At 33.1% G+C, this 13941-nt stretch overlaps 1 protein-coding gene across 3 annotated transcripts in view; it reads left to right on the forward strand.

The window, feature by feature from the left end:
• The window catches only part of LOC127071580 (protein yippee-like 1), a 24099-nt gene extending 10522 nt beyond the window's left edge, over positions 1-13577 (forward strand). For 2 of the 3 annotated variants that reach the window (XM_051011005.1, XM_051011006.1), the window contains exons 2-5: positions 7888-8449; positions 9226-9269; positions 9663-9771; positions 10015-13577. In XM_051011005.1, coding sequence (XP_050866962.1) covers positions 8330-8449; positions 9226-9269; positions 9663-9771; positions 10015-10104 — 363 coding nt within the window. In that variant the 5' untranslated portion in view covers positions 7888-8329 and the 3' untranslated portion in view covers positions 10105-13577. The remainder of the gene's footprint in view (positions 1-7887; positions 8450-9225; positions 9270-9662; positions 9772-10014) is intronic. The other variant, XM_051011007.1, reaches the window with a different exon arrangement.
• Positions 13578-13941: the final 364 nt, after the last annotated feature.

Below are 13941 nucleotides of genomic sequence, written 5' to 3' on the forward strand. Positions count from 1 at the left end.
GACAAATTTGGTAAATTGCAAATACGAGTTACAAAAAAGAGAGGGTGTTGAAGTAAATTATATGAAAAAAAGAAAGAGGAAAGAAAATCGAGTTGAATTACGAATCGATAAATAGATCGATCGATCGATCGATCGATCGATCGAAATTGAGGAATGATACGATCGTTCACTGATAACGACTTTAAGCGTCCTGGATATTCGAAATTACATCCGTGAGAAACAGAAAGAGAGAGAGACTCGTTCGATATATATGAGAGAGTACGATGACGTGTGAGATTCGTCGCGTCCGTTTTATCTCGTTCTCTCTCTCTTTCTCTCTCTCTCTTTCTCTCTCTCTCTTTCTCTCCCTCTTTTTCTCTTTCTCTCTCTCTCACTCTCGATGCGCACACTCGACGTTTCGCGAAAGTAATTTTGCGATCACATCCGCCGTTGTTCTATTGTTTAAATTTAGATCTATAGTTTTTTTCTTTGTTGTGGGATCAAATCACTCGAAGCAAAATTATTATGAAAATATCATACGATTAAGAATAATTAACGACCTACTCTGCTTATGTTCGATAAGTTTTTTTTCTGTCTCTTTCTCTTTATCTTTCTCTCCCTCTCCTTCCCTTCTCTATCTGCCCCCTTTTTTTACTTTTTTTATTTCCCGAGACATCGATATCGATATCATTCTCGGCGTAATATAAACAATAGCGAAGTATATATAAAATACAAATTTTAATTGAAAGAAGTTAAATTAAAAAAATGTTAATCTCGATAGCAAAGTATTATTATAAATAAAAAAAAAAAAAATGTCCAAGTTCAAACTCGATACGAATAAAAAAGAAGAAGAAGGAGAAGAAAGGAAAATAGTATTTCATATTTGAATAAATAAACACTGTGCAGTGTTTCTTTTTTTTTGTATACTGAAACACTCGTTAATATTTAATATCTAAATAGTATTTTTATATTGAACTAATATTTTTTATATTGAACAATTTCGACATTACTCCATTGACCGATTCAATAAATATTAATTGTCCGATAAATTACGATCTCGTCGTTTAAGATTCCTTTGTACTTTCTTCTACTTTTCGTCAAATCCTTTAAAAACATCGAGGATCTAACAGATAAAAAAGGAAAAGACGAAGAAACGTTGAAACTTCTTTTTTGTCCCCCCTTTTTTTTTGTACCAAAAAGATCAAAACGGAAGGAAACAAAGATATAGCGTCGTCAGTCACGACACGTTCTCCGATTTCTTTATTCGACGATATCATTAGAAAATGCCAGGAACCCAGGAACTTCTTATGTATGTATGTATGCATTTATGTACATATCTATGTATGCATATACGTATGTATGTATGTATATACGTGACTCAACGGACTTCTTGCGAACTTGACTACTTTCATCCGTTCATCATCCGCCCGTTATTCCCAGGTTCTGCAACGCATATGTACTTATGTATGAGAGCTAATATATAATCCATCTTGGTAGATCATAAAGCGAGAAACATTTCTCAAGTGTGGGTTAATTTTTACGGATGAGAGGAATGATAAGATAAAGGATAAAAATAATAGGATATCTCTTCGAAAAGAGCAACGCGATGAAAAGCAAAGGAGTGTATAAAGCAGACGGAGTGAACGATGAAAAAAGAAAAGAGAAAAGAAAGAAGAGAAAAATGACAAAAAAAAAAAGAAAAATGTAAATGAGTTAATTAACTCGATTATAAATATGATTAAGAAAAAAATTGTTCGTTCTCTTAATAATGTCAAAATGGCGGCCGAAGGTAATACGAGGTTAGATTGTTATAAGTGATAAATTGTTGACCCGACATGCTGCTTGCAACTTGTAACGTTTAACTTCAGCCCGAGAAATCGATTAATTTCTATAACCATTCCTCCTGCGAAACACTATTCCGTCCCTCCTTTCGCGAATGTTCTTCCTTATCTGCTTTTAATTTGCACTTATTCGAGTTCATCGATCATACGACTACTACGATATCACTGATTATTCGCGTCTATGTGCAAAATTATTCAATTTCCAATCGTACTTTCGTTCGTCTTTAATCTCCTGGTTTTTGACCAATTAGAAAGTCAGTCGAATTTTTTTAATACCCTCACAAAAGTCCCTGGATGATATTAAAAGTCAATTATACTTTTTCAAAACTTTTTTCTTCTTTGTAGATCAATTCTTTTTTACTTAATAAAGAATTTTTATTGATCGATATATTTATTGAAGGACGGAGAGGTTTCCATAATTACTCTTTCTCGAGACTTCGTTTTTCAATTTCTTCTTTTTCTCTTTCTCGATCGAATTTTTATATCGACCAACACAGTTCTCTGTTTTTCTTCGATATACATAAACAAGAAAAAAGAATGTTTCATAAGTATATATCGATTATAGTATATATTGATAATTGAAAGGATTCTTCTTTCTCTAAATTTTTCTTAAAAGAAAAAAAAAAAAGAAAGATAAAAAGAAATCAAGAAACACTTCGTTGCAAGGGAAATAAATAAAACGATGTTATTTTCGATTGGTTTGTATATTGATCAATATCGACGGTCAAGCGTTTCTTTAAATAGAGAAGCCAAGCGACATCGATATCGCATTTTTTTTTTGGTACGACGTTTACTTTAAGATAAGTACTTAACCTCATGTATATATATGTATATATATATACACACACACATATACATTATGTACATTGGGTTGGTCCAATAAATAATGTTGAAATTTTTGATACGGACAAGCCTAAATCAGTCAAATGTTTTCGGATGATTTTAAGAATCGATTACACTTTTTCGAAACGAGACATTACTTTAACATTAATTCTTTTTTTTTCCAGAATGTAATACTACAAATCCAGCAATATTTTGTACGATCTGAATAAGGGATAAAAAGAAATAAGCCTTTGAAGGTCTCGAGAAAGAGCATGATTAGATTATAATAAAAAACGAAATTTTTTTTCAAATATCCCCAATCTTCGATTTTTCTTTTTTTTTTCCTCAATCTCTTTTTCTCGACAGATTACATCGTAGAAATTGTATGAAAGAAATATTTTTTTTAAGATATAAGGATGAAAAAAGTTCGATAAGATACACACACACACCATACGTATATTGTATCGATCGTAGAAATAAATGTACGGTTCGATTGGAAAGCGATATTTTCCAATTGACACAATTTTTATCTAGGATGATATTTATCAAGAAATACGATAATTGCCTGCATAATCCTTCCTTGATAATACGTTATCATCAACAACGAGAAAGATAGTTCTTCGTGATAGATGAAAATATATATTTAGTTATTTGCGACAATAAAATTTCTTTTTACGTAACGCGATCGATCGAAACTATATACAAATACGATAATAATTTTCTACAAGAAAAATCCTCGTATTTTTAATTCGTAATAAATCATTAATAACGAATGTGTTTCTTTTCTTCTTTTCATTTTTTTTCTTCAATAAATTTTTTTGCTTGCTATTTTATCATATAGTATCTACCTTATTGACGTTACTTTGAGTTATATGAAATAGAACCAAACAACGCTATATATATATATATATATATATATATATATATATATATATATATAATTTGTGTGATATATACATATATACGTAGGAACGTATGCGTATTCAAGCAAATGTGAGACGCAGATATACTTCGCGGTATCATTATGCATTAGCTATCATCCGATATATTTATCGTCTGTGTGTACGTGTATCTATACGGCACGTGCCCGCGAAATGCAAATTACTTGTTAAGTATGTATTGATTATAGCGTATACACATTTGTGTGCTCCTGCAATTGTGCATATTTTATGCATCTCTCTCTCTCTCTCTCTCTTTTCCTCTCTCTCTCTTTCTCTATTATATTCTGATTTAACTGATGCGTAATACGTTATTATTGCAACAATGATACTAACCTATACAAATGTATTCAAGTATATATAAGTCTATATATAATCGAACTGCACACACAACTCTCTCTACACACAAACACATTATATATATATATAGAGTTCGGTTGTTTGCTTTATAAGCGCCATGCGAAATGTCTCTTCTCATTAATTAACCTATCGCGTTTGTTGATTGTCTGACTAAGGGGAAGAATATAAAAAGGAAAAAAAAGGAAGAAGGAAGAAGAAAGAAAAAAAAAAGAAAGAAGATATAAAACCCCGTTGAAAAGAGAAGAGAAGAAAGGAAAAAAGGAAAGAAAAAAAAAGAAAAAAAAAAGAAAGAAGAGAAAAAAGAAAAAAAGAGAAAGAAAGAAAGAAAGAAAGAAAGATAGATGATTTCGTGAATGCGTCGTCGACGGTACGAGATGGAGGTTAGAAATGACCTTGAACAGTGTATTGACTCGGAGACTGCTTTGTTTCTCTAACCGAGCCCTCAGCCCTCCCACTGTTCGTCTCACCCTCTTTCCTCTTGTTCCTCTGCCCCTCCAACTTGTCTTCTTCTACTTAGTCGTCAGTTTCCTTGCAGTTCCCATCAATTCGTCGAGGAGAAATTCTTTCTCCTCCCTCCTCTCTTTTCCACTTCTCTCTCTCTCTCTCTCTCTCTCTATCTATCTATCTATCTATCTCTTTCTCCATGTGTGTGCATGTGTTGTATATGTGTTTAGTATTTGCGAAATGAGAATCGTAACATCTCTCTTGGTTCGCTACTCTCTCGAGTATCCTCTGTTCTCTTTTTATTCGACATCGACGTCGACGTCGTCGTCGTTGGCGTCGTCATCGTTGTGTCGTCGTCGTCGTCGTCGTCGTGTGTTGTCAGGCAGCCATCACATTCATGATAGCCGCAGCAGCAGCAGCAATATTGTTTGTACATATATACATACATATTTACGCTCTTGCAAGCACATACATATGTGTATATATACTCACATATACACACATTTTTCGAATAGATACGAAAAGTGAAAATAAGGCCATCCTTTTTCCCCAACGTTGCGTTTATTTCTTTCTTTTTAGTTTTCTTTTCTTTTTTCTTTTCTTTTCTTTTCTTTTCTTTTCAGATCGTTATCTTCATATTTCTTTCCTTTCGTAAAATCGATATGCGAATATCGAAGAAAATACGTAATTTAAAATAGAAACAAGGATGAAGTTTTTTTTCAATGTGTGTACGTATATATATATATATATCATATACGCACTCACGTGTGTGCAATTTCTTTTTAATAAGACGTTTAACGTGTAGTTGCTTCATTATTCGAGCAATTTGTCAGAAAAAAGTTCACTACTCTCTTTTATATACATACGTACAGATATGTATATATACATATATATACACACATGCACACGCTAATTCCGTGTTTAAAAGACTCCTCTCGATGCACCGACAACGTATTCGAGAACGACACCGTTATCGCAGCAAGGTCACGGTGAATCGTTGCCGCTTTTGCAAAGTAAAAAGAGATGAAGAATGGAACAGGTTGACACAGGAAACAAGAAGAACGTTCACGACTTTTGCTTGCATTCGCTCGCTCTCGTTCGTTCGCTTACTTGCTTGCTTTCTTTCTTTCTTTCTTTTTTTTTTCTTTTTTCTTTCTTTAAGCCTTGTTCAACGGTGTAACGGTGTTCTTTTCATTAAATATGTATAGATATACACATACCGCGTGTGTATATTATGTATAAAAAATGTATATTATTTTTCTTTTGAAAATTTCTGTAGAGAAGGTTAGCGTTCTATTTCAAATTTCGCGCGTCTGGATAGATCTACGCTTGGCGCCAAATTCAAACGATTCTTTTATAACTCGATACACGATTACCACACGATTCGATATTCTTATAACACAAAGAAAAAGAAAATTTGTTATTGCATTTAACCGTATTAATTTCGATATATGCATTTGAAATTTCCTATTAGAAGCTCAAAGAATACGAATTTTCTTTCTCGATTTGTAACGCTTCCGACGATTGAGAAAGAGATTCCTTTGTTCCAGTTGAAAGAAAAAGAGAAAAAGAAAAACAGACAGACAGACAGATAGATAAAAAAAGGCCAAGAATTTACCTGCATAACGATGCATACTCCCATCAAGTGCAGCCGTAATGTATACTCCAATGTAACTGTCACAAATTTTTTCTACATCACTCTAGGAAACTTTTTCCTTTCTTTTGTTTTTCTTTCGACACTTTTTTCTTTCTACGCGTTTTCCCGGACACGAAAAATAAACGCGAAGAGAATCTTAAAGGTTTTCCTTCGATGGAAGGAAATTGAACACTGAGAGAAACGGTTTATTCGATCGTTTTTTGTTTCTTTGCATATATATATATATATACATATATAATACATATATAAAGTAACGGATTTTTTCGTATATACATAGAAATAACGAATTTTTCCAGCTTAATCGATAACGATCGTGCTCGTACTTATCGACAGATAATAACCAATTAGCAAGAAATTTGAAGTAATAGTAAATCGTGGAGCTGTGGATGAGTGGGGGGAGCGTGCTCGTCAGTCGTGAGAAATAAATGAGACGTGAAGGTGCGAACATCTTTATTGTTCTTTTTCGCGTTAATTAAATCTATTAAATCGATCTTATGATTGCACACGTTAATTAACACTAACGGTTTTACGCACATACAACGTACATATATACGTGCATACATACATACATACATACATACATATATATATATATATTATAAAAAGTAGAACAGAAGCTTCTGTATCCGTCGAAGAAAATTGAAAAATAAACTATTTATAGTGCATACATCTTAAGATGCATCCATACGTAAGTATATACGTATTTATAAAAACTTCACAAAGGAGATTGCTTGCGATGTCATTCATTGTCGATTCGGGTAACGTATTCTTACATAGTTACATATACTCGTGATATATATATATATATATATATATATTTTGTATATATATAGTCGTTAAAACGACAATGTAAAGGCACGTCAGTTTCTTTGTTTCTCTTTTTAACCTAACAAACCGATATATACAAGTATATATGTGCACATATATATATATATATTTCGAAAGAACTTCCTGCGTTCCTCAAGAAGGAAACCTCTTGTCGACGCGCATCATAAATAAAAAGATCTTGCCGTTCTTTGTCCCAGAGGAAGCCGTCCGACACGCTACAAGAGCTACGATATATGTATATATATGGGATACATTTCCCTTGATGTGTTTATGGTATATCGTGTACGACACCATCAACCGCCTCGACGGACGCTCTCACATGCTTGATCCTTCTTTTCCTCTCTTTTTGAATTACATGAAAAAATTATGTTTATATATATATATCCACCCATATATATATTATTTATATACATTATATATATATGTGTGTGTGCGCGCGCGCGTAAATATTTCAAGACTTTCGAAGAAAATTCTCGTTGATGTCTTTTTTAACCTATATCTTCGATATACGAGTATATTTCATCATACGAAACTATTTTATTTCGTGATATTTGATATCTATTTAAATGCTAATTATTCTGTTCTTTTTTTCTTGCTGGATAAATATACTCGTTATGACATAAAACAATTATTGTTGCTTCTTCTTTGTCTCGTGTAACGAAAAAAAGTAAAAATTGCTACTTTTTCACGAAAGGTTATATCCAACATAGATGGTTAATTATTTAATATGATATAATATGTAATAGTATAAATAATAGTATAATTAAATCATATGCATTGCATTACATACATATACATATACACATACATTCCTACATATATATATATAATTTAATATTATACTATATATAGTATAAATAATAGTATAATATAATCATATTCAATGCATCACACACACACACACACACAGCAGAGAGAAAGAGAGGGATACATACATACATATGTGTATATATATATATCGCATTTATCAACTATTTTTATTCATCATTCTTTTTTCTTTCTTTTTGCCGATCCTCAGGTGTCCCCGAACCGGCGCTGTCTGAACCAGCTCAACAGCTGATCGGAGTACGAAGCGGCGGTGAACGGGGCCACTATTGCACCACCACCCCGCATATTTGCAAGAGATCGGAACCGATATAATCGTTGAGGAGTAACGAGAGATCTTAAAGGTCACGTTCGAAAGAAGTTGTGGGAGATTGAAAGAAAGAGAGAGAAGTGAAAAGAAGTGAGAGAGATAACGAGAGGAATCAAGAAAAGAATCAGTAACAGAAAAGAGACGGAGATAGAGATCAGCAGGGTGAGAACATAAGAGGGAAAAAAAAAAAACAGAAAAGAAAATTGAAGAAAAAGAAGAGGAGGAACAAAAAGAAGAAGAAAAAGAAAAAGAGGGAGGAGGTGTGTCGTAAAATACAGGGGGTGACAGAAACAAAGAATTTTTTTATTCGCTTGGACACGGCATCATGGTCAAAACTTTCCAAGCGTATCTGCCCTCCTGTCATCGCACTTACTCGTGCATTCACTGCCGTGCTCACCTCGCCAATCACGACGAACTCATCTCTAAGGTGAGCTCTCTCTATCAGGTAACGGATTTTCTTTACCTCGGTAATTAATAAATAATATTCGATCGATTTCTTCCAATCCAAAGAAAAAAGAATTAAAAAAAAAAAGTAAAATAAAATAAAATAAAAGAATTTTAAGAGTTTCGATGTAGAATTAAAAAGTTAGAGAACAGTGCAAGAGAGGGACCTTTAAAGATGGGATCTTTTTTTATCGATACCACCTGGCACTTATTATTTTGACGTCTAGTTATTTGTTCATTCGTCATATAATTTTTGTCTACGTTAAATAAAATATTTTGTGATATAAGAGCAGTTTTTTTTTTTTTTTTTTTTTATCTAAAGTCGTTCCTTATTAATCCGAACTTCATGAAGTATGCAGAAAATAAAATAAATAATGAAAAATATTTCCCTAAAGAGAGAGAGAAAAAGGGAGAGAGAGGGATACATTAATCGTATTAAAAAGTTTACCTTACTATTAAGTTAAAAAAAAAAAAATATGCAATTTCTATAGAAACTCTACTTTTCATAAAAACTTTTTTTAATATTTCTTAATTAAATGTTTTTGCATAGCTTTTTCTCTTTCTCTCTATCTCTATCTCTATCTCTCTGTCTCTCTCTCTCTCTATCTATCTATCTATCTATCTATCTATCTATCTATCTATCTATCTATCTATCTATCTCTATCTACCTAGCTATCTATCTATCTATCTTTCTCTATCTCTCTCTATCTCTCTCTTGTACTGCATCCCTCAATTAATTTCAAAATAACTCAAAGATCGTTTTTTACTTTGTTGCAGTCCTTCCAAGGCAGTCAAGGCCGTGCCTATCTCTTCAATTCTGTGTAAGTATACAATATGAATAAAATTATAGTGTTCCATATACTAAGTATATTTCTCCTTCATTTGCGGCATCATATCTTGTTTGATGAAATTGATCATCTAAAAATAATATTTCCAATCCTCCATTTTTACGAATATTCACATTCTTTTTAAAACTTGAATTCGGAAATAGTTAGTGCAAAAGAAAAAAAAAGAAAAAAGAAAAAGGAGGATCGATATTCCATCGGACGAATTCCCCATTCTCTTTTTTCTTTTTTTTTATTCTTCTAAACTTTTCATTTAATGAGAACGCTCGAGTCGATATTTCGAACTCTCTCTTTCTCTTTCGTTCTTTTACTGTCATCGCATAATAAACGACAATGTATAAAAATTAATTTTTCTATACATATATATAGGGTAAACGTGGGTTGTGGTCCTGCCGAGGAACGCGTACTCTTAACCGGCCTTCACGCGGTCGCCGATATTTACTGCGAGTGCTGCAAGACTACTCTCGGCTGGAAATACGTGAGTTAAAAAGAAACGAAAAGCAACGAATAAAAAGAAAAGAAAAGAAAAGAAAAAAATAGCTCTCCCAGCGAGATCTCTCTTGGATAGAAAAATAGTAGTACCATATAGTAACAGCATATAGTATTTAAGAAATATTATACATAAGAAATATTATATACATACGTACATAAATACATAAATATAATATATAATAATAATAATAATAATAATAATAATAATAATAATACTTCTCGTTTTTAGGAGCATGCCTTTGAGTCGAGTCAAAAGTACAAGGAGGGCAAGTTCATAATCGAGCTCGCCCACATGATCAAGGAGAATGGATGGGAATGAAACCTTCTTAGGGGAAATTTCGATTAATATTCCCCCTGATCTTGAATCGCTCGCGTCGAACTTCGTTCATTGATGATGATGGTGATGATGATGATGATGATAATGATGATAATGACGATGATGATGATGATGCCTCCTACTACGACGACGAAGATGACGATTATAACGACGACGAAGACGACGATTACGACGATGACGACAAAGAGGAAAACGTCTTCGTTCTAATATCGTAAAGTGCGGCTCATCTTCAACCATCCACTCCCATTTCCCTTCCTCTCCTTACTCCCTTTTACCCTCATTATTCCTCCATCCCTCGCCATTTTCCCAAGTTCAAGCGAACCCAAAACCCCCCTCTTCACTCTGTCGAACCACCAACGAAAGTCTGTGATTTCATTTGTGATTTCTAATCTTAGTAACGTTTATGTTTCGGACAATTCGACGGCTTCGAATACGACGAGGACGAGGACGAGGACGAGGACGAGGACGAGGACGAGGACGACAAGGACGCAACCGATTTTTGTTTTTTCCGATCGACTCGAACGACGAGCGATGACATCGGTGAATGATCCGCACTGCGTATGCGGATCGATCTCCGATATATATTAATTGTGTAAAGAAATTTTATTTTTCAAAAGGACGCGCGCGCACGCTCACTCTACGCGCTCGCGCGATATACATACATACATACATACATACATATTATATATATATATATATAAATATATATATATATAGATTATTAAATAAAACGACGATATGACATCGCGCGATTATGGTGAATATGATGACGACGATGGTGCCATGGTGGAAACAACAACAACAACAACAACAACAGTAATAATAATTATAATAATTATAATAATAAAGGGACCGGATAGCTCTGTTCGACCTCAGGGGTGCCCCTCCCCTCCCTCATATTTTCACTCACATTATTCTGTCGTTCGATCCAACGACAACGACGACGACAACCGACAACAAGCAAGCAAACAAGCAAGCAAGCAAGCGTCGTGTCCGTATAGATATAATATGTTAAGAAATAAACGCGTGTGTGTGTGTGGGGCACCCCGAGGAGAATATCAGCTTTTAGAAATCCGTTATCCGCACTCGAAGTCAATGCTTTTAAGTGCTGCAACGGATATGATTAAAAAAGAAGAAACGACAAAAGAGAAAAAATAAGCAAGAACAAAAGGAAAAGGAAAAGGGGAGGAAAAGTAAAGTAATAATAGATAAAGATAACATATAACAACAACACACACGTCGCTGGACTGACCGCCTGCCTGCCGCGTCTATCATTGGAATTTCACTGCCGATATTCCTAACTATTAATTAAGAAGAATTATTGCGTTGTGCATAGACGACGCGAAAAAAAATGGTAGTCTCTTAGTGTAGCTTACGTTTAATAGTATATTAACTAAAAAAGAAAAAAAGCCTATATTACAACATTATAGGACACCTCTCGTGGATGATAGAATATAAGTAATTAAGTAAAAGTAATGAAGGGATGAGTGAGAAAGAAATTGCATGAAAAAAGAGAGAGAGAGAGAGAGAGAGAGAGAGAGAGAGAGAGAGAGAGAGAAAGGGAGATAGGTAGAGATAGAGATATATGGAGAGAAGAAAAAGGTCTGGTTATGTGTTGCGTGTACATGTTTGATTTTATGTTCACCATGCCTGCCAAACTGTCTATTTGTCTACCAGTAGCTACTACTGTTACTAGGAATATTATAGCGTATATAACATGTTCACGTTTATGTTAATTTTGTTTTCTTTCATCGGCTCTTGCAGGGTGTGGTGCGACTGAATCTTTTATTGTAATACCACTGGACTGCGCCTTCCTATGCACGCACTATAATAATACGTTAAAAAAAAAATTATGGAACAAGACAATTGCTCATTACTTTTAACGTCGATCTCAATTGTAAATATTAAATAAGATTCTGTAATATCATGAGTGATTTTACGAAAGCAGCATTTTCGTTCTGCTCAAAAGTAAAAAGAAAAAGATATACATATGTGTGTATATATATATATATATATATATATACGTATATATATATGTGTACATATATATGTATACGTATATGTACGGTAATTGATCGTGTGAGAGACGATAAATTTTCTTTATTATCGTAATAACATCATGGCTGGACGTGTAAAAAAAAAAAAAAGAAAAAAAGAATAATAATGACACAGTGACATTTCTAACGTAATTTTCGTTTTCTTTTAACGCATCGCGAATTGTTTGTTAGTGAGAATAAAATATAATACGTTCTCAATATAATTTATAATCTCTTCTTCTTTTTTTTTTTTCTTTCTTATTTCTTTTTCTTTCTTTTTTTTTTCGCTTTGTTTTGTACGTAGCTTCCAGTAATAGTTATCTTGTTTCGTCGAACAATGATATGATACAAATATTCTCTACAGATGTAACTATCAGAATTATTTTGCGAGATATTCATCGTATATACATACGTCGTTGAGAAAAACAATAAAAAAGAAAAAAAAAAGACACAAAAAAAAAGAGAAAGAAAAAAAAACAAAGTATTTTCTTCGCTCGTAACATACAACAGAGAAAAAAAGATTATATGAAATTCGTACCTATGCACATTCTCTCTTCATAGGATCGACAAAAGTTGTGTAGTAAAAGATTAATGTTTATCGATGCTGATCAACGTGCATGCGTTCTTAGAAATCATGACACCGTTAGATATATGCATTTACGCGGGATAAAAACGCGACACCGGCCAAATTCTTCTAATCGTCAACAAAATCGTGGACCTGAAGGTAGCAATGTTATAATGGAAGATATAAGACGTATTTAATTTGTATTTTTAGCAAAGGAAAAAAAAAAAAATATGTACCAATCAAAAAAAAAAAAAGAGAAAAAAAAAGAACAAAAAAAAAAGAAGACGAAAAAAAAAACTTGTCGAGATGCGAAAAGAAATTGTACAGAATTTGTCACGTCGTTTATCGTGGTATTTTTTTTATAAGTATACATCGAGAAATACAAAATATCGGGCATGTTAAAGCAAACTTGCAAGAAAAAGAAATACAAAACCTAAAGCTTCTTCTGAAAGGGGTTCTGTTAAATGCATACATATGAAAGTGGCAGTATATTCGTGTGTATGTTGTGAAACAACAATAGAAAAGAAAATTGCAAAAAAAAAAAAGAAAAGAAAAGAAAAGAAGAGAAAAAAGAAGAAATAAGAAAATGGTTGAATGAATGTGCCGGCCTAAATCCTCACGCTATCTTTTAAAGAGTACTTTTTATATCAACGTGCCGATGTCCTTATATCTGCACTCCTCCGAAAATCCTTGTTAAATTGTACCCAGCGACACTAACTCTTGTAGTTCTTCAGCCTCCACCCAACATTCACCACTACCACCATCACACGATTTTGCTTTGTAAAACATGTTCGTAATAAAAAAGAAATGGAAAAAAAATTAATAAAAAATAAAAAAAATCAAAAAGAAAGAAATGCAAAGTATTCGATCATTCAATGCGCTTTAATTACTTTAAACAGTTTTCAACGTCCGCGATACGATCTATAATAAAAAATGCAAAGCAAACAGTTTCGAAAGGATTCTTTGTATTTTGGGTTTCATATAATTGCATAATTATTGTACACGTATAATAATTACTAAAGTAAATCGATCTTGATGCTTTTTTTTTTTTTTTTAAATTAAGCTCTTCGATCGAAAGAAATAACGGTAGTATTCGTTTCAAAAAAGGGACGCGCACGCGATATCTATAAGATCTTCACAATTTCAAAATAAGAAGGATAAAAGAGTTACTCGTAATTCTTCCGAAAGGAGATGCAACAAGGGGTCTAACATCGTAGG

The sequence above is a fragment of the Vespula vulgaris genome, chromosome 22 (assembly GCF_905475345.1).
Source record: "Vespula vulgaris chromosome 22, iyVesVulg1.1, whole genome shotgun sequence".
NCBI classification, from domain to species: domain Eukaryota; kingdom Metazoa; phylum Arthropoda; class Insecta; order Hymenoptera; family Vespidae; genus Vespula; species Vespula vulgaris.